A 25522-nucleotide genomic window follows, 5' to 3' on the forward strand; every position below is an offset into this window, starting at 1 on the left:
GCAAGCAAGATGGCAAGTCTAGTGTTCTCATTGATTTGCTAATGCCCCTCAATATGGCGTATGTAATTATGGTGGTCACTGTTTCAGGGGCCAATTCCAAAGTCTCAAACTAACCCATTCTTATCTAGACTAGAACCCAAGTTTTCCTGACTCCCAATCCAACTTGCTGATGCTACCTAGCCAAGAACTTTGCTTTGAGTAGATGTTCAGTAAATATCTGTGGGATGAATGGAACATCGTCTATCTGACATCAATGTAGGCAAATGACTTTGCCTTTTAGGGTATCATTTTCTTCCTCTGTACACCTCCTCTGGTCCCTGAGATCTTTCTCAGTTCTAAGTCTCTGTTCCTCAGTTACCCTCCCCTCTCTTCATTTATAAAATGATAATTGTAGAGTACTAACTTCTAAGGTAATCGAGAGGCCCACATGAAGCTGTGTAACAATGGGAAACCTCTGTCAACTTTTCCAGCACTTTTTAAAAAAGTCGATTCTTATTAGACATAAAATGAATAAGACACAATCTTCTGTCCTTAAGGAGCTGAAAGTCTCATGAGAGCTGAGGTGGAGCTCTATCTAGGCAGCTGGGATCCAAAGGAGAATATGGTATGGCTTCTCCTAGAAGGTCAAAATCATATTTTTGGCCCAGTTTTCCTTTAATCTTCATTTGTCTTCCACTGTACTACCCTAGAATATGAGGAATTATATTTTGAAAAGCTCACATCTTTATGGGTGCTTTTTTTTTTTCTATCCAGGAAATTCCTTTTCCAGCTAATTACCAATTAGATCACCTGTAAAATTTATGAGCTTGCCTTCCAAAATGTCCATGAATTTTTCTTTGCTTGCCTGGCCTTTGGATCTATGCAAAGAACTCTTATGTTAGTTCTTTGGAAAGGATTCTTTACCACAAGATCCAAATTGGTTTAGATTCCCTAGTGGGCCTAAGACCACTAATGTCACCACCTAGTAATGAATCGGCATCGTTCTAACTGGATGAAATATTCAGGCTAGGAGCTTGGGAGATGCCTATGGCAGGTGTCCCTTGGTTCCTTTCCAAAGACTTGACTTCTCTACCTTTGTCCATCATCCACAAGAACAGTGCTCTGGGCCTCCCCATTGTCTCAACTCCCAGAAGAATTTGCTTCTTCCTCATATACTGGATCCTAAATGTATCTTCACTCGTGCTATCGGCTTTCTGGGGGGTGATCTTTCCTTGTTGAGGAACCCCCAGCCAGACCTTTTCTATTTATTTTCTCTTTGTCCCTTTGTCAGAGGTGATGTAATTCAATGGAAAAATCATGGATCCCGAGTTGAAGGCTTGGTTTCCAATCTTGGCACCATTACATACTGCCCCCATAAGAACTCGCTTTCTCAAACTCTGCCTCACTTGTTCCGAATGTTACAAATGAATAAGCTTAGGCTTGACTGTAATATTTCAATTCGACATATCACACTGGTGGCTTGCATATTCTATCCATTTCACCCAGAAAACTTGTCAGCTCCTTGAACAAGGAAACTATCCTTAGGCTGGCAATAAAACCAGTTATGTAAGCACCTTGGGCAAGTGTAATTGTTTTTTATGAGGCCCCTTATCTTGCTTATCCTGGAAGGCAAATTCTTTGGCTACTTTATGAATTATTCCTCCTCATACATAGTGGTTTTGTGCCTTTCTTTTTTAAAGAAATCTTTTGAATCTCTGACCATTGATGGGGAAAGAGGGCATAGTCCAAGTTATGGTCTGAGGGGACAAAAAGGAGGCCATGGTGGGGTTGGACATGGCTTGCCAAGATAGAGTTTTCTGGAATATGAAAGCCAAAGATTAGGGAGGCAGGAATATGCACCCTGAGCAGATTTCCAAAATCCAGGGATCAGCACATTATCTCTCCAGGGAAACAAACTATAAAAGGGGCCAAGAGGCAAGGTAATGAGGTGATGTCCTAGTCATGTTCTGTCTGTGCTAGCATGTTGCTTTATTGAGACAGCTGTGAGGCAGGGTTTGGTATTGGAGGGCCTGGCCTTGAGCTCAGGCTTTGCATCTTACTCGCTTTGCAAAACTTACTAGCTTGCTAGAGAGGCCCTGTGGTCTATGGGAGATTGTGCTGGGTTAGGTGCCATTAAGTTTTGGGTTCAGATTTTACCTGTGCCACTTCATTTTGCTTTTATAGGCCTGAGTTTTCTCATTTATAAAATAAAGGAGTCAGCTTAGATCAAAGCTTCTTAAACAGTGGGTTGTGACCCCATGTGGGGTTGTGTAACAATGTGGGGGTCATGAAAAATTTGGCAACAATAAAAGATCAAATATTCCACCAAGATTTAATTCTTTCTGTAAAAGCAAACAAGCAGCAGATCTATCTCCTTAGTGTGCAAAGGAACTTTAGTCTTTAATTAGTGATAAAATATATATGTGTGTATGTATATATACCAAAGAATTCTATTAAAATTAATTTCTTTATGATTTATTATCAGTAAATGTTTGATGTGTATGCCTATTTTATATGCCTATATTCTTGGGGTTGTGTAAAATTTCTCTGGTAAAAAGGGGTTGTGAGTGGGAAAAGTTTTAGAAGCTCTGATCTAGAGGGCCCTTGAAGACCCTTCTACTTAGTTCTATAATAGCTAACATTTATGTAGCAGTTACTGAATGCACCATGCTAAGTGCTTTACAAATATTATCTCATTTGATCCTCACAACAGCTCTGGAAGAGAGGTGCTATTATAATCTCCATTTGGCAATTGAGGAAGCTGAGGCAGACAGAGGTGAAGTGCCTTGTCCAGGTCCCACAGCTAGGAAGTGTCTGAGGCTGAATTTGAATTCTTCTCCTTCTGACTCCCAGGCCCATTGCTCCATGTATAGTGATGCTCCCTTGCTGCCCTTAGTAATTTTTGATTCTGTGTGTGACTTGGGACAAATCACAACCTCTTTGGATCTCACCTTTTCCAAAGTAAGGATGTTGGACTCCTTAAGCTAAGCCCCTTTCACCCCTAAATCTCTTGACCATTTGACCTTCGTTTTCCCCAGTCTCTGAGACTGTTGATTCCCCAGTATTTCTGTGGTAGTTTTGTTGAGGCCCGATTATTTTTACTGTTCAATCCATCTTCTTGGTTTGTCCCATCTGTTCCCACTAATAGATCTAGAAACCTAATTGTCCCTTGAACAAATCATTTTTTCTGCCCACTAGTAGAAGAAAGTATTCAGGTTTGAAATGTTTCAAGGAAATCAGATTATGATGACCCATTTCATTCATGCAGAGAGAAGGGGACGGTTTGCACAGCATGTTCTAATAGAGCTCAGGAGAGAGGGAAAAAAAAGCATCAAAGCGATACAAATGGGTATAGAATAGAAGCTGGGCTAGGCCAATATAGGAGTGGTCAGCCCTTTGAGAAACCTTAAAAGCTGGCTGCCACAAGTCTTCTCATACTGCTTTCTCCCTCTCCTGGAAGCAGAGAAACTTGAAATCCACTCTTGGCTTTTTTCCCAACTTCTGGGAAACTTTAGAAGCATTGCAGAGTCTGGTCCCAGTGGCTTGATAAGCTGGAGCCAGCTTTCTCTGGGCGATTTTCCTTGGAGCTGGTACACATAGAGCTGCTTTCTCCGGGCCAGCCTACAGATGGATATGTCTTTAACACCCGTGGCTGAGGTTTGTGTTCTTGGCTAGATCCCCACTAGTTCCAGAGATAGGCGAGGCTTGCTGGGCTACTACTTCCTTTTATTTGCATGTGTATTTTTATCTGCTTCCTGGCTGCCTTTGAGTGTGCTTTACTGGATTGTCTGCCTGCCTAATATTGCTCCTATCATTTTAAGAATGAAATAGAGCTTAGGGGTTATGGAAGTGACTCTCCCTCTCTTCTCTCTCCCCCCTTCAGTTTTTAGTTTCTGCTTCAAATTAGTTGTGCTCTATTGCTATTAGCTGTGACTATTATGCCATCTCTGAGAGAGCAAGAGGGGAAAACGATGTTGGAAATTGTATAGTGACTGCTGGGTATGTGTGGAACTGATGATTTCTCTAACCTTTGAAGAGGTTCTTTCAGCAAGGCTCCACAGCACTCTCATAGCCAGGAATTTTTAAAAAAAATCTATTCCAGGTAGGCTATTTGAGTTCCTGAAAGCACACTCAGGATTCCTTTCTGGTGGCAATGCATTAAAATTGCTCTTTAAGAAAGCTGATTTTTATTTTTGAACTTAGGACTTTGGAAATCTGAGAGTTAAAAGAGGTAGTTGAGGAGGAGAGGAGAAGAGAAGATAGGAACAGGAAAGGAAAATGAGGAATAATAGAAGGGAGAAAAGAGGAGAAAGGAGGGAGAAGGAAAGAGAAAGAAGAGAAGAGAAACGAAGAGAATAAAAGAAAGGAAAAGGAGAAAAGAAAGGAAAGAAACTGAGAGGAGGAGGGAAGGAAGAAAAAGAGGAGACAGGGAAAGGAAGAAAAGGAGAGACCAGAAGAGAAGAAAAATGGAAAGAAAAGGGAAGGAGAGGGAAAGAAAGAAATGGGGAGGATAGAAGAAAGGGAGGAAAAGAAAAGACAAGAGGAAAGGAGAGAATAATTAAGAAAAGAGGAGGAAAGAAAAGGAGACATGGAATGAAAGAAATAGAGGAAAAGAGAAAATAAAAAATAAAAGGAAAGAATAAAAATACAGAGGGAAAGAAAGAAATAGAGAAGGTAAAAGGAGGAAAAAGAATAGAAAAGGGCTACAGGAAAGGAAAGAATGGAAGAAAGAGTAGTTAAGGAAAAAAGGAGAAAAGAAAAGGAGAAAGGGGCAAAAAGAAAAGAGGGAAAGAAAGGAGAGAGTAAGGGAAAGAAAAGAAAAAGGGTAGAGGAAAGAATAGAAAGAGAGAGTAGTTAAGGAAAATAGAGAAAAGGAAAGAGGAGGAAAGAAAAGGAGAATGTCAAGAACAGGAAAAGAAAAAGTCAGAAGGAAAGAAAAGATAAAAAAGAAAGGAGAAAAGGGGAGGGTAGAAGAGGGGATAGGAAAGGAGTGAGAAAGAAAATAGAGAAAAAGAAGGTTGAAGAAAGGAGAAAAGAGAAAAAAAGTAAGATAAAAAAGAAGAGAGGAATGAGAAAAGGGAAGGAGAAGAAATGAAAGGGAAGAAAAGAAAGGAAAATTCTTTACCTGCCATTAGTGAAACTTCCCAACACAGTTTAAGGAATGTAAGTCTTAAAAAATAAATAAATAAAAAACAAAAATAAATAAATAAATAAATGAAAGAGTCATGTCAGCAAATTCAAATAGGCAGAAGCAAAGGATTTGCTTCTTAATTATTAGGGTAGGAGCAGTGTAGTGACGGAGTACTTACACATTAGAGCCACGTTGTTCATTTCGAAGCCCTAAGAGTCACTTGGGAAACTGTGTTTGGGTGACATCGCCTTCATTTCCCAGAGCAGCTTCCAGTCACTGCCTACTGCTACCTGGTCTCTTTGCTAAGCCCTCATCTGATTTTCTGGGTATACTTCGCAAACCTTTGAATTTGGGTTTGGGGAGTCCCAAATGTTCAGGTAAAAGGTGTGTTCCAGAGCCAATCGCCAGAGCATTCACAGCGACTCTGTCTCCTTTTACTTCCTCTGGTTTGTGGTCTTTGGGGAGAGAAGGCTAGAAAAACACATTAAGTACTTACGGAGCTAGAGTGAAAATAAATAAATTCAGAAAGGGCATATTGTGACTTCTTTTGTAGGCAAGCCCCTAATTTCTGTATTGAGTTCCTTTGCTTTTCACCCACAGCTCGGCCTGGCAGGGTGAGCTCCAGGGATTTGTAGCAGTAATGCGCTGTTAATAATCCATAGCCTTAGAAGTCTTAATATTGGTACCTCTCACTTTGAGAGTAGAAACAATGTTTTATGTGTCAAAAATTTTAAATTTGCCTTGTTTGGAGCCTCTTAGGACTATTGCTTCTATCCATTCAGTTTGAGAATACTGCTTCTCCAGAAAGGCACCCTCCCCAAAAAGGTTTATTAAAATATTGCCAGGCCTCCAGAATTTCCTAAGGACTTTGTTTGGTTGATTTGTTGGTAAGATGGCTACAAAATTTGCCTGAGGGATCCCTAGGAGATTTCTGTGATGTAGAAAGTAATGGTGGGGTGGACCTATTTGAGCCTTCTGGAAACATTTATTAAGCATTCAGATATGTGCCGGACAAACATCTGTGGTAGGTATGGAGGGACAGAAAAGACAGAGTGATGAATGACTATGATATATCTCTTGTATTTGTGCTGTCGTGGAGGTCATGATGCAGATGAAGCCTATCCAGTAGCTCAGGCCACCAAGTTCATAATCAAGTCTAGTGAACTGACTGGAACTTGATCTCTCCAGATAGGCTCCAGAGTTGACAGAGGCTATCTGGTGTTTGGGCTAGTGCATTTGAACCTCGGAAAAACAATTTTTGGTTCAGTTAGACAAATTGATTAGAAGAAACGACGAGTCTGGTAAGATTAGCCTGAAAACCAGTTGGGTACTACCGATCATGGGGGTAGTCTTAGAAGGTCAGGGGACCTTCAAAACCTGTCTGTGATTTTTAAATGAAGCCCCTGCATCTGTTCTGGGAGTAAGCATTGTAGCTCTTGCCTTCTTCTCTTCAGGCAGGGCTGCTGATGGATCAGCACAGCATCTGTAGTTGTTCAGGAAACAATTAAACAGATAGTTTCTCTCTCTCTCTCTCTCTCTCTCTCTCTCTCTCTCTCTCTCTCTCTCTCTCTCTCTCTCTCTCTCTCTCTCTCTTTCTCTCTCTCCCCTCCCTCTCCCCTCCCTCCATCTCTCTGTCTCTCTGTCTTTCTCTGTCTCTTTGTGTCTCTGTCATCTCTGTGCCTCACTTTTCTTTCTTTCCCTCCTTCCCTGCATTTCTCTCTCTGCCTCCTCCTCCCTCCTCCCCTTCTGTCTCTTCCTCCTTTTTTCTATCTCCCAACCCCTTCTTTGTCTCCTCACCCCTCTTGCCTAGGAAATATATGAGGACTTTGCATGTTTTTATTGTCATATGGGAATATATTCTCTGTTACCTAGAATTCCCTAGAGGGTGATTTGAGTTTATAGGAAGACTAATTTATTCTGTATTACTTGACTTCTTTATAATTAGCAGCCTGTGGCTTGAAAGTGTGAGTTGAGGGTGTCAAAGGGGTTATTTCAGGAGGAGGAATAAGGGTGTTGGCTATTTTCCTAGGCTTCTCAGGTTAGTGGAGTGGAAAGAGTTTTGGGCTTAGAGTCGGAAGACCAGATTCTAGCCTTTATTCTGCCATCTACTGACTATGTTACCTTGGATAAATCATCTTACTTTTCTGTGTTCCTAATTTTTTTTTTTTGCTGTTGTTGTTGTTTGAATGGATGCTCATGAGTTTGTAGATATTGGAAGACTCCTGATATCAATACTGATTCACCCCTGTTTTCCCCTACTTCAGGTCTTAGAAAGATTCCTCTCTTTGATGGACAGAATGAATAGTCTGGGAGCACTGGGGTTAACTTGTGATTACACCCCGTTCTCCTCATGTGACCATGGGCAGGTTTCTCATTTGTAAAACCAGAAGGATGAAGTCCCTTAGATCTAGGAACCAATCAGACTGTTTTGCAAATAGATGTAAATGTGACATATTGCAAATATCATTTTTCACTTGTTTCTTTGTTTATTGCTGAATGTTTATTGGTGGATAAAATGGAAGTGGTCTTGATAACTTTTAATATAAAGGCAGAAAGGTATATTTGGGTTTGAAACCAGAGGACTTGAGTTCAAATCCTACTTTGATTAACTTTCTCTCTGTATGACCTTCACTTTGGACCTCGGTTTCCTCATCTATAATAAAAGAGGATTGGCCTATTCGGCCACTGAAGTGCTTTCCAGCTTGAGAGCTATGATCCTATGATCTGTGGGGCCCTTTGTGTCTTGTAGATTGTTTTTTTTTTTGGGGGGGGAGGCATTCAGGGTTAAGTGACTTGACCAGGGTCACACAGCTAGTTAAGTTTCAAGTACTTGAAGTTGGATTTGAATTCATGTCCTGACTCCAAGGCCAATACTCTATCCAGTTTAGTGCCACCTAATTGTCCCCTAGATCTATTTTCTAAAGCAGGGGTTCAAAGATTATGTGCCAACTTCTCAGAATCTTCTTTTTATTAAATGCAGAAGATAAAACTATAAGCTTACAAAGAAAATCACATTACAATATAGTTATCAAGATATTAAAGAACACATAACCTCGAGTTTCAGAACTCCTGATCTCAAGCAAAATAATAGGGGCATTTGGATAATAACCTGTCTTTTAGGGTTCACAATTCTTATAGAATGACAGGAAACATACATTTCCATTTTGAATTGCTTTGTCCCATCTAAAGGGGAAAGCTGTCGAGCATTTATACTTGGAAGCCTTCTGTCTTGGCAAAGCCACCTGAATAATTGAAAACCGCACGACCTAGGGCCATCACTTTAAACTTGACATTGGCAGCAACTGGGAAATGAGAGTGGGTTTTCGTATTAATTCTCTCTTTCTCTGCTGCCATTTTGTACACCTACCAGACATTATGATACAGCTATGACAGATTGTCCTGGATATCGGTAGCTCATCAGTTTTGAAAGCTGGGAGAGTGCTGGTCTAGTGGTACTGAAGTGAGAGTAGCCCAGAGAGAGAATACCTTTAGTGTCTCTTTAAAGCCCAGAGCTTAGAGCTGGAGAGCCCAGAAATTCCTTTTGTAGCCAGTCTCATTGTGGATATTCCTTATTTCTATCTCAGACTCTGTTTTGTAATTTAAATTCATTTCCCATCCCCACCTCCCTACTCCCTAGTGCTCTAGTCTGTGGAAATGGAGGTCACTTAGGTCTTATGTAAAAGGGATGGTGAAAAAAAATCCCATGATTCCATTTTCATCCTTTTCCCCTAAAGCTTTTGGTCCTAATAAGAAATACAGTATAATGGTATGGCATTCAAAGTATCAGTAAAATAACCAGTTGATTTTTGGTTATGTTGATAGAACCAGTGTTTGTGGCAGGGACAGATCCATAATTTATCCCGTGAGCATTTATTAAGTGACCACCGTGTACCAGACAGTGGAGGAAAAGCCAACGGCATCCAGCATTCCCAGAAAGTCTCCCACTTAACTAACCTGATCTAACTTAGCTTCCGAGATAGAGCAAACTCAGGGTGAGGAAGGGCAGAAAGGAATAAGCATTTATATATAACAGTATGTGCCCAAGTGTTGTGTTAAGTGCCTTTTATAGCTATTATCTCATTTTATTCATTCATTTATTTATCCATCCATCCACCTCGCCATCCATTCATTTATTTTTCTGCTTATGCATATACATCTATTTTTAAAACACATTTCCTTATGAATCATGTCAGGAGAGAAAAATCAAAACAAAAGGGAGAAGCCACGAGAGGAAAAAAAAACAAAAAAACAAGAAAAAGGTGAAGAAAGGTGACTAGAGTATGTACTGATTTCCATTTTGTCTCTGTAGTTCTCTCTGTGGATGCGGATGGCGTTTTCTATTCAAAATTTATTGGGATTGCCTTGGGTCATTGAACTGCTGAGAAGAGTCTGTCATAATTGTGTAATCTTGCACTTGCTGTATACAATGTTTTCCTGGTTCTGCTTGTTTTGCTCAGCATCAGTTCTTGTAAATCTTTCCAGGCGTTTCTCAAATTAGCTTATTCATCATTTTTTATATTACAGTAATATTCCGGTTACTTTCCTATGCCATAACTTATTCAGTCATTCCCCAAATGATGGGCATCTAGCCATTTTGTAGATGAGAAGATTGAAGCCAACAGAGGTAAAGTGACTTGTTCAGGGCCACACGGCTATAAAGTGGCTGGATTGAACTCAGATCTTCCTGACTCAGGGCTCAAGCCTCTGTGCTCTCTGTTGGCACATAGCTATGCTATGATATGGTAGGATGGCATGGCCAAGTCTGACCCGGTCCCTTAGTCCCTGTGTGAGCTCAGATAAGTCATTTCCCCTCAATTTCACCATCTGAGAGGCGAGATGACTTAGCCTGAGCTCTGCGCTCTGGAGTCAGCCTCTGTTCCGCTTCCTCTTATAAAATGGATAGATGACTTCTGAGTTCTTTACCGGTTCTGTAAAATCGGTGATTTTCCTCAGCAGATAGCTACAAGGGGGAAAATTCAACTTAGTGGGCTTGGAAAGTTTTGTATTCAGAGTACTGTGCCTCACTTTGTAGGCCCTGCCTGGCCTGTTCCCTTCCAGGGTGCAGTCTATAGAAATGGCCTCACAACTGGCATACTAAAGAGCTTTTCCTGGGGCTGAGCCATGGGAGTGTGGGCACTTGTAGGTGAAACACTAAACAGTCATTTTTCTCTGAAATCAGATCTGTCCTTCCTCAAGCTGCTCCATATAGACTTGACCTTTGCTTCAATTCAGAGTAGGGTGCACAAAGTTAAAGGTAATAATTTCAATGATTTCCTGTTGTTGAGAGAAGACCTTATCTGTCTAGGAAACAAACACATCTGGGAACGTCATGCGTGCCAGGTCCTGCTGACTTGCTAAGAAAGTCCCCCTGTCCTTGAAAAGTTAATTCTCTCTATCATTAGATCGGGCAGTAGAAATGCCATTCTCTCCGTACCCCCGCCTCCCTCTTCATCCCAGTTCCAAAAAAGACAAGAATCCCTTTGGAAGTTTGTTTTTAATTGGACACAGCAACTGGGGATCCTCCAACATTTCATTTTAGGATAGCAGGCTACTCTACTTGGAGGGACCTTCCAGGACCTTGCCTCTGGTCAGATAATTGCCTAAGTCACCCAGATCAGATAGAAGTTTGTTCTCCTTGAACATCTCTGGATAGAGAGGCTACAATCACTGCTCATTCACATTCCACCAGCTTTGATTAACATCATTTTTTTTCCAGTGGTTTAGACCTGGAGATCTCCCATCATAAAATTTTTCATATGATCAAGCTAAAGGTGCCTTTTATTTTCTTTAGAGAAAGTTATATACATGAGGCATAAAACTACAGCCTGTAATATACCCAGAGATAGGGGGAATATGAGTAATTTTTTAGCCACAGATATTCCCATATAAGATGAGAAGTTTTGGAAGGGGAAGGAATGGTTTAAAAAATAAAAAGGCTCATATTTATTTCTTGTCTAAAAAGAAAGAGAAACCTACATGACTACAAGAAAAGTTATTCAAAAACCATTAACAGGTATAATTAAAGGTTTTATATTGTAATATGCCTTGAAAAGATAATAGTGGAATTGTGGACATGAAGGCCTACGGATAAAAATACTGGACATGGAACTATTTAGCAATTTTGTAATGGGGAAATCCACCTCAGTTGTTTGAGTCTTGTTTTCTCCTTCAATACAATGGGCTAATTATCTTCCCATTGACAAGGTATAGGGCCATTACTGGGAGCTAGTAAGATTCTAGAGGTAAGGTTCTTTATCGTAACATATTATATAAATGTCAACTGTTATTTAAGACTTCATTAAAGTTACAGAGGAGAGAGGATTATGAGTGGAGGCATGAACCTGGAGCCAGGAAGACCGGCTCAAATCCAGCCTCAGACACATATTAGTCTGTGTGTGCCTCAGATTCTCCAGTTGTAAAATGGGCATAACAATAGCACCTACCTGCTAGGAGGTGATAGGAGGATCAAATGAGAGAACATTTGTAAAGCTCTTTGTAAATCTTAAAGTGCTATATGTTGTAGTTGTTGTTTAGTCATTTTTTACTGGTGTGGTTTGCCATTTCCTTCTCCAGTTCATTCTACAGATGAGGAAACTGAGGCAAACAGGGTATAGTGACTTGCTTAGAGTCACATAGCTAATATGTGTCTGAGACTGGATTTGAATTTAGATTTTTCCTGATTCTAGGCCTGGTACTCTAGTCACCTATAAAGAACAATATAAATACCATAAAAACTAGATCAGTACTCTAGCAATTATTATTATTATTAATTATTATTATTATTATTACTATAACACCTTTGGTTTATATGAATACTAAGGTTAACACCATGTTAGTTTTACAAAATTTAGGGTTGGAAGGGACCTTAGAGCCTATCTGGTAGGATGCCCTCCCCCAGATTTTATAGACAGCAGGATTAAAAATCAGAGAGGTTGTGTGATTTGTCAAGGCTCATACAATTAGCATTAAATGACAAAGCTTAAACCCAGCTCCTCAAATGCCAGGTTCCCTCCATTGTGCCAAACACTACTAGCTGTAATATTTGAGGAAAATGGAACCTCATCCCGATTGATGAGGAGAGAACTGAGCAAAGCCACATGGAGATCAGTATCTAAGCTAAGAATAGACACCCCCCCAGTCCCCAGATGCCCTGGTCTATGTTTTTTCCAATTTATCTCAAGTCCTGTTACTAAATAATCAACAAGCCTGATTTAAAAACATGGCACAGAAATCAGAGAAAGGTGGTTTCAAAGAGAGATGAAACATAATAGACTGTGATTGATCCCCATGGGATTGCCTTTCTTCAAAGCCCACGAATTATAATGGTTTCTTTGGAGAAGCATCTGATTGCTCCATTAATAAGGATGGGATTATTCCTTTTTAGAATAGTAGCTTCCTAGCTAGGCGGTGCTCATAGGCTTGGAAATAATTGCTTCTTTTACTGTCCATCAGGGGTAAAGTTTGTGACAAGGTTTTCCTCAACACTAATCAATATGAATAGTTTTCTGGTGGTGTTGAGCAGTTAGTCCTGGGCCACTACCATTTCTGAAGAGCTTAAATTGAGGATTCCCTAAAGGGTCATGGAGAGGTACTTGGTGGATGTGAGTGGCAGGCTGAAATGCAACCCGAGCAAGGAATGATGAAGAAGAAACAGTGTAAAGGATGTCATCCAGGAAATAGATAAGCAAAAATAGAAGATGGTCTGGTTATGTCGCAAGAGCAAGGCTGACTGATGAATAGCCTGGATACTCCACTGGTATCCTCTAGATAGATAGAGATAGAATGAGCCAGATAACTTGAAAGAAGATAGAGTGAAAGAGAGACAGGTGGGCAGATAGAGATTGAGAAAGAGAGATTGATTGATAGATCGACAGACAAGACAGATTGACTGCTGAAGATAGAAAAACAAACACCCAGGATGTCTCCAAGGAGCTTACATTAGGAGAAAAAAAAGATGTAAAGAATATGGTGTTAGAAACTGGGCCAGAAGAGGAGGAGGAGAGGAAGGATGCTTCTGCAAAACTGGCAAGTAGAGTCTGGAGAGAATTGAGGTGATGGTGAGATGAAATGTGGCTGGGCTCCTTCTCAAAATGGTGGTACCAGGGAAGAAATCACTAATGGGGAGAAGGCCCCAGCTCAGAGATTTATGGGGAGGCAAGATAGTTGATAAAGAGAATGATGGCAAGAGTGAAGAAGGCAATGGGTAGCTGGGTGGTACTATGGGTAGAGCACCAATTCTGGAATCAGGAGGATCTAAATTCAAATCCAACCTCAGACATTAGCTGTGTGGCCCTGGACAAGCCACTTACTCCTGGTCTCTCCCAAACCTCCAAAAATTAAAAAAAAAATTAGGAAGGCATACTATATATTGGGGGGAATTTCCTGCATGAACTTGTAGGATTTATTCAGGAGTCATCTAGGGTGAAAAGGCATAGATGAATTGCAGTTTTTGTCACTGAAGGAAATGCCCACATTTTCACTGAATTCATGATAACCTGGAATACGACTGTATTTTCTATATAATCTGCTTTCAAATTAAAGGGGATAAATACAGTTTGATTTTTCCCCAAGGCTAAGTAGGAAACTACTCTAAGAAGACATAACTGACGGGTCCTGTACTGAAATGGAACTCTTTTTAATTGTAATATGAAACCAGGATGTGCATTCAAGATGTGCTGGTCATCTAGTGAGAGAAATTGGTCAGCTTGTCCACATGTTGTATATCTATCCTCTCAGTCTCCAGAGAACTTGAAGAAGGCTCATGGTGCCTGGATCCCACTGGGTTACAACTAGTTTCACATATGGGAGAGCAAAGACGAACATCACTCTGGAAGGCTAGGCATCGATAGGGTCGTGAGCTGCATCCTATCTGAGATCACAAATCCATTGATGTGTTCGTCTGTTTGCATCAGAAGTTGTACCATTGATTTAGGATAAACTCTATTTGACATTCTTTAGGCAGTTGATGGAGATAGGACAATGAATTATAAAAGGCTTATCACATTTTTCTCTTCTGTTGCTTAGTGCGGAGGGGAAGAGCAGCGGGTTAGCACTCGAACTGTCTATGTTGGTCACCACCAAACCCCGGAGCCTGATGCATATGTCGAAGAGAAGTTTTGTGATAACCGGATTGTGTCCTCCAAGGTGAGTTGATTGAATTCATTTCTGAGACTTTTTTGTCTAGTGGGCCTGACTGTGTATTTAGATTTCTTTATGCTTCTGAGGGGAGGGGTTTGTTTCTGTTTCTTTATATACATTATTCCTTAATATTCCAGAAATCTACAGAAACTTGGAAAATTCCACAAATATGCAGATTTTTCTTGGTGCCAAGGCTTTGTAATAATCTGACTGAAAAAGCTCACTAGACTTAAATGAATTCTGCTCTGTTGCTCTTTTCCCCTGCTCCTTTTTTGATTCAGTTATAAGCACTCAGATGGAAGGTACATTTCTTTCCCCCTTCAATCTTATCACATTGTCATGTTTAAAGATGAAGGCCTATTTGGTATCCTCACTTATTGGCTCAGAGCCTTTATTGATAGTTATAAATTCTTGAGTCAGGCTTGAAATTGTGATATAAACGCAAGTGATTTATTCACCAAATCTGGCCTGAAATAACCAGAAGATGGTTGGTATATAAGATAGCAATTCTCGAAAGCCTCTGATAAAGAGGTGGCCCTTCCCTTGCCAGGGCTGACTCCTCTCCATGTGTGTTTGCCCCCATCCTTTTCTCTCTTCTCCACTATATTGCAGCCTCAATCGTCCCCTCACTTGAGTCTTTAACCCTCACCTCTACTGCCTTGACTCAAGCTTCCATCACTCTGAGCATTAAAGAAACCTTCACTAGGATCAGCCATCCCCTCAGGATTTTGCCTTATTTCCCCTCCCTTTCTCAGTCATACTCCTAGAAAAAAAGTTGCCCATGTCTCTTGTCTTGTCACTTAGACCGTAACCCTTAGCAATTTGACTTCTGATCTCTTTACTCAATTGAAATGGCTTTCTTAACTCAATTCCCAAATATGGCTTTTTGCTCAGTTCTCATTCTTTTCAACCATTTGCTGCAAGTTGACATTGCTGATCACCCTCTTCTGGATTTTCCTGACATTTACTCTTACCTGTGTGTTCTTTGCTGCCTCATTATTCTCGTTATGTCTCCTAGCTGGGGGCATACTGTTTTGGACCCTCTTCCCTTCTTTTTCTGCAGTCTCACTCTTGGTAACTTCATCAGATTTTATGGCTTTAGTTACCTTCTTTGTGGATAGCCTCTACATTGATCTATCCAGCTTGTAGCTCTCTTGAGTTTCAGTCTTGCACCATTAATTGTCTACTACTATTTCTCCCTGGGTATTCCAAAGGTAGCTCAAAATTCAAAACAGAAGTCATCTTTCTGTTCAAACACTCCCCTTTTTCAAACTTCTCCATTTCTATGTGGTAGATACCACCATTCTCCCAGTTTCCTAGGTTTTCAACTATGGCTTTATTCCATACTCCTTATTTTCCCTTATCTCACACTTTTAATCAGTTTGCCATATCTGCTACACCCAGCCTCTTCTCTCTGTTCACAGAGCTACCATCTTATTTAAGCACTCATCAGATGTCACTTAAATGATTACAAGTCTCTCCCACTCTAGTGGACTCTCCACATTGTTCACGAAGCCTAATCTGACCATGTGACTTTTATTCAGCTAACTGCAGTGACTTCCTGTTGCCTCTAAAGCCCTTCATCACTTGGCTCCAATTTTCCTATACTCTATACTCTAACCAAACTTTTTCCACATGACATTTGCGTCTCTCATCTCTCTTTGCAGAGACTGGATCATGTGCTTAGAGGGCTTTTCTTTCCTATCTCTACCTCATGGAATCTTCCCTCTTCCATGCTGCTTAAGCACGCCCAGCTTTTGGTACCCTCTTCTTCCATGTTCTACCTTTTATTTAGTTAGATTTTATGTTTGAATTTATTCAGTTTTATGCAGTCTGTATTTTTATATATGTTTATCATCTTCTCTATTAAAATGTAAGTCCCTTGAGTATAGAAATTGTTTCATTCTTTGTAGTTATATGCCCAGAGCCTATCACAGTACTTGGCACAGAGTAGATGTGTGATTTAACTATGTTGATGGATTGATCGGTTAATGTGGTAATTTATATAATGAAGAAGGCCTGAAATGACACTTTAAGATTTTATTAATAAATTGGGTGTAATTGGAGGGAATTTGCCAATCAATGAGACCATTGATTGAATGGAATTTGAGTTTTAACTCATCATTTTCCAATATATCCCTCACCTCTTCCCAATTCAACAAGCCATCTTTTGTAGCAAAGCTTCAAAAAACAAGAGAAAAAAAAGCAGCTTAGCTAAATCAGTTGGTCAACGGTGTCTGAAAGTATATGCAGTATTCCACCCTCCAATAGTTTCTCGTCTCTTCAAAGACGGTCGAAATCGGTTATTATAACCATATGACATTCTATGTCTTTATTTCTTGTTGACATTGGTTGTAGCTATTGAAGTCTTTTCACGTTCTGAGAATTTTTCATTTCTTTTAGAGCACTAATATCTAATCACATTCATATAGTATGATTGGTGTAACCATTCCCTAAATCGACTAACTGGCATCTACTTTGTAATTCCTTGCTATCTAAAAAAAGTGCTGCTCTGAATATTTTGGTGTCTGTGGGACCTTTCTTTCTATCTTTGATCTCTGTGGCACATTTGCCTACTCCTGGGATTTCTGTGTCAAAGAGTAGGAAAATTTTAGTCGTTGCCTTAGTTATAACTCCAAATTACTTTCCAGAGTGGTTGGATCACTTCACAGCTCCACCAACAGTATATTAGTGAGCCTGTTTTCCCACAACCCATCCAATGTTGAGTTTGCCTTGTTTGTGATCTTTGACAATCTGTTGAATACGAGTAAAATCTTAATTGGTTTACATCTTACTATTAATGATTTGGAGCACTCTATTATATGATTATTAATAATGTACAAGTCTTTTAGGAACTGTTTGCTAATATCCTTTGACCACTTATCCATTGGCAAATAGTTCCTAGTCTTACATATCTATATTAATTCCCTATATGTCCTTAGTGCCTGACCGTTATCAGTGAAATTGGATGCAAAGGTTTGTTTCCCCCACTGGACCAGTTTTTGTAAATATCTAGTTGGCAAATGAGCATATTTATCCAACTGAGTTAGAGAGAATTCTCTTACCTCCACTTAAGCATCTCTTTTAGTGTCCTCCCTGGCATTCTCTTAAAATACTGGTCTCTGTCTTGCCTCTTCAATCTCTGATTTCACAGCATAGCTAGAGAGATGACAAGTGTTTCAGGACTGAGACCCTAAACATACAAGGTAGGTTTAAGACTTATCTTGCTGAGAATTGGGAGATAGAATACTGTGGTGAGAGATACTTTGTAATATTGCTTTTTGTAAAAGCACATTTTTTTTGCATGACTTCACATGTATAATTGATATCATATTGCTTGCCTTTTCGATGGATGGAGGAGGGGGAAGAAGGGAGAGAGAGAATTTGGAACTCACTATTTAAAAAAAAGAATGCTAATGATGAAAAGACATAAAATCTGAATAAAAAAAAGCAAATGTACATTTTAATGCCATCTGATTTCTATAGCACATAGGGATTTATTTTGTAATCGTAGCAGCATGATGTGCCTGCTGAAGGACTGACTTTGGAGTGTGGAATACCGGGTTGCAATCCTGCCTGAGGCCTACTAACTGTGTGAGCTGGGGCAGATCACTTAACCTCTCAGTGTCCCAGGCAACCCTCTAAGATTAATTGCCAATCTGCATCAGTGGACAGTGATTCCTTGCTGGGAATTTCCTATGGTGATGAAATCCTGGGTCCAGATTTTTTTAAGTGACTTGTGTTGCAGCAAAGGCCTCAAGAAGACTGGGGCAGAGGCATTTTGTCTTTGGTTACCACTAGCTTTGTTCTCTGATTGCAAAGGCCTCTTCATGGTGAGGAAATGACATGTTGGATAGTTTGAAAGATTCTTTAAGGATTCTGGATGAGAGGCACTGTGGTGTAATGTGGAAAGCTTCAGGAAGAGCTGGGTTTAAATCCTACCTGACCTCAACTTCCTGTATCTTGCTTTCCTCATCTGTAAAATGGGGGAATTGGACAAATGGCTCTAAATCTAAATCTGCTCTAAATCTAGAATGAATTCCTTGGCCATAATGAAATGATCAAATAATGTCACTTAGGTACTTTGCAAACATTGAAGCTATATAAGAACTGCTATTATTATTCTCACGATCATAATCAATGATAATAAAAACAACTATAAAATATTAAAAGAATGGCTCCTACTCCTTATACTGATAGCATGGGGTGCTAAGAATTACAGGTTTTCTTTCCAACATTTACAAACATGTGCAATCTTGGCCTCCTGACCAGTAAATTGATCCACCCACAAAGGAATTAAACTACATCCATGTTGACATTCTCAGTATAAATGTGACCAGAGAAATGAATAAAGTGTTAGAGTTGATTTCATCAGTCATTTCAAGGCTACTAGAACTGACATTTCTTGAGACATTTGGTCAACTGGCACTGCCAAGTTCATGTTGAGAGTAAGCCAACTGAACACTATGGACAGAAGTGTAGCAGATGCACTGATATCTGTGGCAGAGGTTGAAAAATTAAAGAAATTCTCTACAGAAGTTGACAAGACCCTTCAAGTAAAGCCATCATTTTCACTGATACGAGATGACTTCAGTGGTAAATATGATCAAAAAACCATGTTTCCAGAGTTCACCAAAAGCTTAATAGATTTTTTTTTAAAGATCATATCTCTTTATCATAAATATGTAAAAAGCTTTTTTCTTGATTTTTTTTTTTGTATTTTACATCATGAAAGCCATATTTTCTTTTTTCTTTTTTTTAAATTTTATTTAGAATTTTTTTCCACAGTATATATGCATGAGTAATTTTTTTTATAATATTATCCCTTGTATTCATTTTTCCAAATTATCACCCCCCCCGATGACAGGCAATCCCATACATCCTACATGTGTTACAATAATACCTAGACACAATATATGTGTGTAAATACCATTTTCTTGTTGCACATTAAGCATTAGATTCTGAAGGTATAAGTAACCTGGGTAGATAGACAGTAGTGCTAACAATTTACATTCACTTCCCAGTGTTCCTTCTCTGGGTGTAGTTATTTCTGTCCATCATTGATCAACTGGAAGTGAGTTGGATCTTCTTTATGTTGAAGATTTCCACTTCCATCAGAATACATCCTCATACAGTGTTGTTGAAGTGTACAGCAAGCTTCTGGTTCTGCTCATTTCACTCAGCATCAGTTGATGTAAGTCTCTCCAAGCCTCTCTGTATTCCTCCTGCTGGTCATTTCTTACAAAGCAATAATATTCCATAACCTTCATATACCATAATTTACCCAACCATTCTCCAATTGATGGACATCCATTCAACTTCCAGTTTCTAGCCACTACAAAAAGAGCTGCCACAAACATTTTGGCACACACAGGTCCCTTTCCCTTCTTTAGTATATGAAAGCCATATTTTCTTGCCCTACTGAGTCTTCCCTTATATCAGGGCTTCGTAAGCTTTTTCTACTTGCAACCCCTTTTTGCTTGAGAAATTAATCAGAAGGATCGGTTACTGCAGCAGTGTTTGTGGAGCAGTTCTTATGTCACATCTATTAAGCTTCCCTTCTTTCTTTTTCATTTAAATATGCTCTCAAATTAAACTGGGCCCAACTATAAACTTAATCTCTTTACTCTTGCTTTTTGCTGAATTCTACAGCTGCTCATTCTGACACCTTCTTTCCTGTTGTTTTACAAATACTCTAAACCAGAAGTGTCAATCCGAGAGTGTACTCCCAGAGTGCAGCCTGAACCAGATTAAAATGTTACTGGAAAATATTTAACAAAATAAAATTAAAATACAGTAAAAGATAGGTAAAATTATATATTATATTTTATTTTTATAATTTTTTTTCAGAATACATACAAAGATAGTTTTCAACATGCACCCCTGCAAAACCTTTTGTTTCAGATTTTTCTCCCTTCCTTCCTCCCATCCTTCTCCCATAAAACAGCAAGCAATCCAATATAGATTAAATGTGTGCAATTATTCTAAACATATTTCCACATTTATCACGCTGCACAAGAAAAATCACATCAAAAAGGGAAATGAGAAGGAAAATGAGAAAGAAAAAACAAGCAAGCAAACAACAAGAACAAAAAAGTGAAAATACCATGTTGTGATCCACATTTAGTCCCTATAGTCCTCTCTCTGGATACAGATGACTTTCTCCAATGAGATTATATTTTAAAACTTGTCTATCTCCAGTTCATATATACTGATTAGCAGCCCCTGCTTCTATTTGAGATTGATAGCACTACCTTAAACCAAGGATTCTTAAACTTTTTCTGTTTGTGACCCCTTTTCTCCCAAGAAATTTTTATCCAACCCTGTGTATATAGATATATAAAATAGGTATACTAATCAGACATTTTCTGATAATAAATCATAATTTTGTGACCTCCCACATTCAGTGACCCTATAGTGGGTTAAGACCCACAGTTTAAGAAGTTTGGTCCTTTATAAAGAAAACTAGGTAAGCAAAATTGCCCAACAAAGTGATTGTGTCTGAGTATGTGCTTCATTCCACGCCCACTATCGTCCAACTTTCTATAGGAGTGAACATGTGTTTTATCATCCAGTCTCTGGAACCAGGATTGGTCAGTGAATTTTGCACCTGACTTCTGCTGCCTTCCGATGTTGTTTAATGGACATTATTGTATAATGATGAAGCACACTGCCCACTGTGATAGACCCAGGGCACAGAATGACACATATGAATTCTGGCTAGAGTTGATACAGGAATTAATTTTTTTTTTTGCTTCATCCTTATCTGATCAAGAATCTTTTTTTATTGGAAAGTAGGAAGTGGGAGAGAGAAAAAATACATTTTTGTTCATTGAAAGCACCTTAAAAATTATTTAGATTTATTATAGTCGTTGTGTAAATTATTCTTCTTACTCTGTTCTGCATCCATTTTTAAAAGCCTTTTCATGGTTCAGTATTTTCCTCAAGAAGAGCATACTGAATAATATCAGAAGAAATTAAATTAACCATATCTCATTAGACAGAAAAAAAAACAAAAAACCAAAACTGGTTACTGATACAGGGAATCATTTCCAAAGCAGCTGTCTCTGTGTAGTCAGACCATCAACTATTGAGAGCAAAGGTCAAGATCAATACCAAATTAGAAGAAAGGTTAAAGATGAGAAGATAACTGTTGGCAATTAGAACACTCCAAACACACTCATTTTAAACTAGCTACTGACTTTGAGAAATGGAAATGGATAAAAAGCAAAGATGTTGACTATGGTCAACTATCTCATAAAAAAATTTAAGCAATCTTAAAATAGTTGCCAGATGACCCTAGAGACTTTCTTGGACAATAGATACCCAATCTCCTTGTCAAGAAGAGAAAAATGGAAGCTGAGAATACAGTGGTTTAAAACAATGCTTTTTAAAAAATTTTGATAATAGCTTTTTTATTTTCAAAATACATGCAAAGATACTTTTCAACATTTGCCCTTGCAAAATTTTGTGTTCCAAATTTTTCTCACCTCCCCCCACCCCCGCCAAGATAGCAAGTAATTCAATATAGGTTAAGCATATGCAGTTTTGCAAATACTCTATCAAAAATAGAGCTAACTGTCCATCAATCCTTTGAGAAGCAAGTAAAGTATAAAACATGGAATGTTTCCCTTCAGAGATGTTTGCCAGTATCATGGTGATACAGTGTAGCATCGTAGATAGAAGGTCAAATTTACAGAATAGAAGACCTTTGTTCAAATCCCGCTGTAGAGCACACTCTAGTTGTATGTTCAGTCTGGACAAGTCACTTGATCAGAATCTGTTTTTTAAATCTTTAAAATGGAGATAATTTAGCACCTACATTCCAGAGATTTTTAAAAGATCAAATAAGATAGTTTTGGTAAAGCATGTTGTCAGCCATCTATACTCTAAATATCAGCTGTTATTATTATCATGTCTCTACCAGCTCCAAATGGAAGAATACTGAGGTTTTCCACATGTTCTTGCTTGTGGCTAACATCGGACACTGGAACACTTCAGGGCCTCTTCAGTGAAGTCCAGGGCTGCTCAAAGGCAGCAAAAACCCATATTATGACAAACCAATTGGCGGGCCATCATATTGAATTAGGTCATCAATGCCTCCATCTTGGACAGGCAGTGCAGATGGAAAATGAGCTGGATACAGAGGGAGGAGGACAGAAAAGAATGGCTTGGATATTATCCGTGCACTTGGCTCCAAGTTACTCTCTGTTGCCAAAGCATGAGTCAACATTGGTATTTTCCCATTATTTTTAATAGTTATAAGTCATGGGGGAAAAAAGTGACTTTCCTAAAATGCAAGTCTAACGGTGAGCCCTCTCCCTTCCTCCTCCCCTAGACCCTGGGCTCCTTCTTACCTCCAGATAATCTTCTAATAGGAATTTCATAATTTGATCCCTTCCTACATTTCCAGTCTTCTTACAACATTCTTCCCCTAAGACAGCAAGTAGTCCCATATAAGTTAAACATGTGCAGTTCTTCTAAACATGTATTTCCACATTTATTATGCTGTACAAGAAAAGTCAAATCAAAAAGAAAAAGAGAGATAGAGAAAAGCCAAGCAAGCAAACAACAGCAAAAAGTAAAAATACTATATCGTGATCCACATTCATCCCCCACAATCCCCTCTCTGGGTGCAGATGGCTCTCTCCATCACAAGTCTACTGAACTTGGCCCAAATCACCTTATGCATTGTGGGTATAATCTGCAGAGAAAATCCAGTGCTTACTTCTGAATGAGAAGTACCACCATGGACAAAAAAGGAGAGATAACAGACTGATAGCCAAGTACCACATTGATATATGTAAAGTACTAAAAGACTAAGAAGAAGGATTCTGGGTGTTGAGGGATGAATGAGGCTAGGAGTTGTATAGATAAGAAAAAAATCCAGAAAGATGTCATAATACCTGTTCTGAAAGTGACTAACACTTTGATCATTCTTTTTTGGGCTATGCTGAATGGTTTGGTCGGGAGGGATTTAGTCCTTATTTGATTATTTTTTCTGATAGTTAAGTTCATAATAAACCAATTTTTAAAAACAACAGGCAATCCCTCAGAGACTTCCGATTGATGGCAGAATCCTCACTGCACTTAAGGCTCTTGCTGTTTCCTCCTGTGCCACCCCCGTTTTTGGGCGGTAATATGGTGAAACTTGAGATATTTAGGGGGAAATTAATCTTTTCCCTGAGTGTTTTATGTGTAAAATAGCCAGGTTCTACATGATTGTGGACCTAAGGTAGTGATATTCATTTGATTATTGTCTAGTTCATTTTCTCCTTCTAAACTGATGATTGGATATAGGGCTACTCTTTTTCTCAGTATTTTGGAATAGGTCGGAATTGCTCCATAACATCAGTTTTGTTGGTAAGTGAAAGTAGATACGAGGAAGTGGTTTCTTTGGTGGTTGCCCTCTGTGAGTGTGTGTATGTGTTTGTATTTTTGATGATTACTACGTATGGTATAGTTTGAGTTCATTCCTCTTTTTTCATTATTTTACTTTAGTTTCTAGACCTTTTTCTTCTTTCAAATGAATTGTGTTCTTTCTAACTATATAAACTCATCAGTGGTTTGATGTAACACTAAAATATAAATTAATTGGGGTAAATATTATCATTTTTATTATACTGATGCAATCCAACCATGAGCAGTGATTATCTCACCAATTATTTAGCTTCTTTATTTGCAATTGCATTTGTATAAATCTTTAATGTGCCTTGATAGACTGACTCCCAGATTTTTTTTTTTTTGTATTTTGTATTATTTTAAATGGGGTTTCCCTTTCTATTGTGGGATAGGGCCATCAATAAGAAGATATATTCCCTATAGAGTGCTGAGCTTGGAGCCTGACCACTTCCCAGTAATGATGCAGCAAACCATACGTGATTCTTTTGTCCTCTCTGTGGCCTCATGACAGAAGGACCACCCAGAATTGGTTGTATCCAAGCCCTTTCATTGTTGAGCCATGTATTTACTTGAAATGGCCAGAGTACATTTTTTATTATTCCATGAGGTGAACTCTAATCCAACACCCAGTGTACTCTTTTACTATCACATGTTATTTTAGCAAAGAAATTGGGGTGCAGTTAGCCCATTTATTCATTTCCCCAGTAATGACAACTTCTCTAGGAAATTGCATTAGGGAAAACAGAATAACAGCTTCCTGCTTATTCTTTTCATTCAACTCTTTAGCAACATGTAATTCAAGGACTTTTTTTTGTGGGAGTTGATAGAAGGGTTACCCTTTCTGTAGCTTAGTAGAATATGGTTTTCTCTACATGGCAGCTAGACAATGGGCTCCACTAGGCAAACTGAGTCTGGGCATCGGGGCACCTGTTTCATCCTCTGAGCATAGCTGATGAAACAGTGATTCTGAGGTAGACATGTCTGGAATTAGAAAAAAATGTTAGATGACTATGGCCTTCTCGCAGAAGATAATCATGGTCAAAATGGAGGAGTCTCAAGCGTGGTCTGGTTTGGCATTAGACACCTACTTTGAAGGAAACCTTGTAGAACTTGATTTTTTGGATTTATTTTGTATCATTTATGCAGGTATTTACAATTTGTATATATATATTTTAACGTAAGAACGTTACTAAATTCTGCCAATTAAGAAGCAATCCTATTATGGAAAACATGTAGTTTGGGCTGAAAAACTGAAGGAAGTAAACACTCTTGTTCTATATTTTAGACAGTGATGTGTTTAATTACTTAATTACTTAAACTTCAGGTAAACTTGAAATGCAAAATAACCTGCATCATTACTATTTTCTAGATACTCAAACAATAAATGTAGATGCTTATACTAAAAATGTATCAGTTGGCTCTCTTGAGCCCTTGAATTTAAGAAACTAGATGAACCTAGCAGGGCTTGGTTATAGAGGCACAAGAATTGGCATCATGATACCTGGTGCCTACTCCTACCTCTGCCACTTACCATGTGACTTTCTAGCTTTTTGAGTCCTAAGCTAAGCATCTGTAAAATGGGAATGGTAATAATGGATAAAGGTAAAATAAAAGAGAAGCAACTTCAGAATCAGAAAGAAAGATCTCAGTTGGAGTCCCATCTCAGTCACCTAATGCTACTAGTTCTGGGCAAATCAACGTCTCAGTGCTCTGTGGTTCTTGAGCAGATGCTGATGTCCACTGGAAGGGAAGTTTCCTCACTGCGAGTTTTCTATGTCAGTTAAATCACAAGTCTGCCTCTAAAAGAAGTGAGAATTCAAAAAAAAAAAAAGAATGAGAAAATTTTCTTGTAAGCATGTGTTTCTTTATATA

General features: G+C 38.9%; 1 protein-coding gene across 1 annotated transcript in view; it reads left to right on the forward strand.

The window, feature by feature from the left end:
* Positions 1–25522, forward strand: part of ATP11C (ATPase phospholipid transporting 11C (ATP11C blood group)) — a 157427-nt gene that overhangs the window by 32753 nt on the left and 99152 nt on the right. The window contains 1 exon segment of the mRNA XM_074278585.1: positions 14135–14254. Within this exon segment, the coding sequence (XP_074134686.1) occupies positions 14135–14254 (120 nt within the window).

This window comes from Sminthopsis crassicaudata, chromosome X, assembly GCF_048593235.1.
Source record: "Sminthopsis crassicaudata isolate SCR6 chromosome X, ASM4859323v1, whole genome shotgun sequence".
NCBI classification, from domain to species: Eukaryota; Metazoa; Chordata; class Mammalia; order Dasyuromorphia; family Dasyuridae; genus Sminthopsis; species Sminthopsis crassicaudata.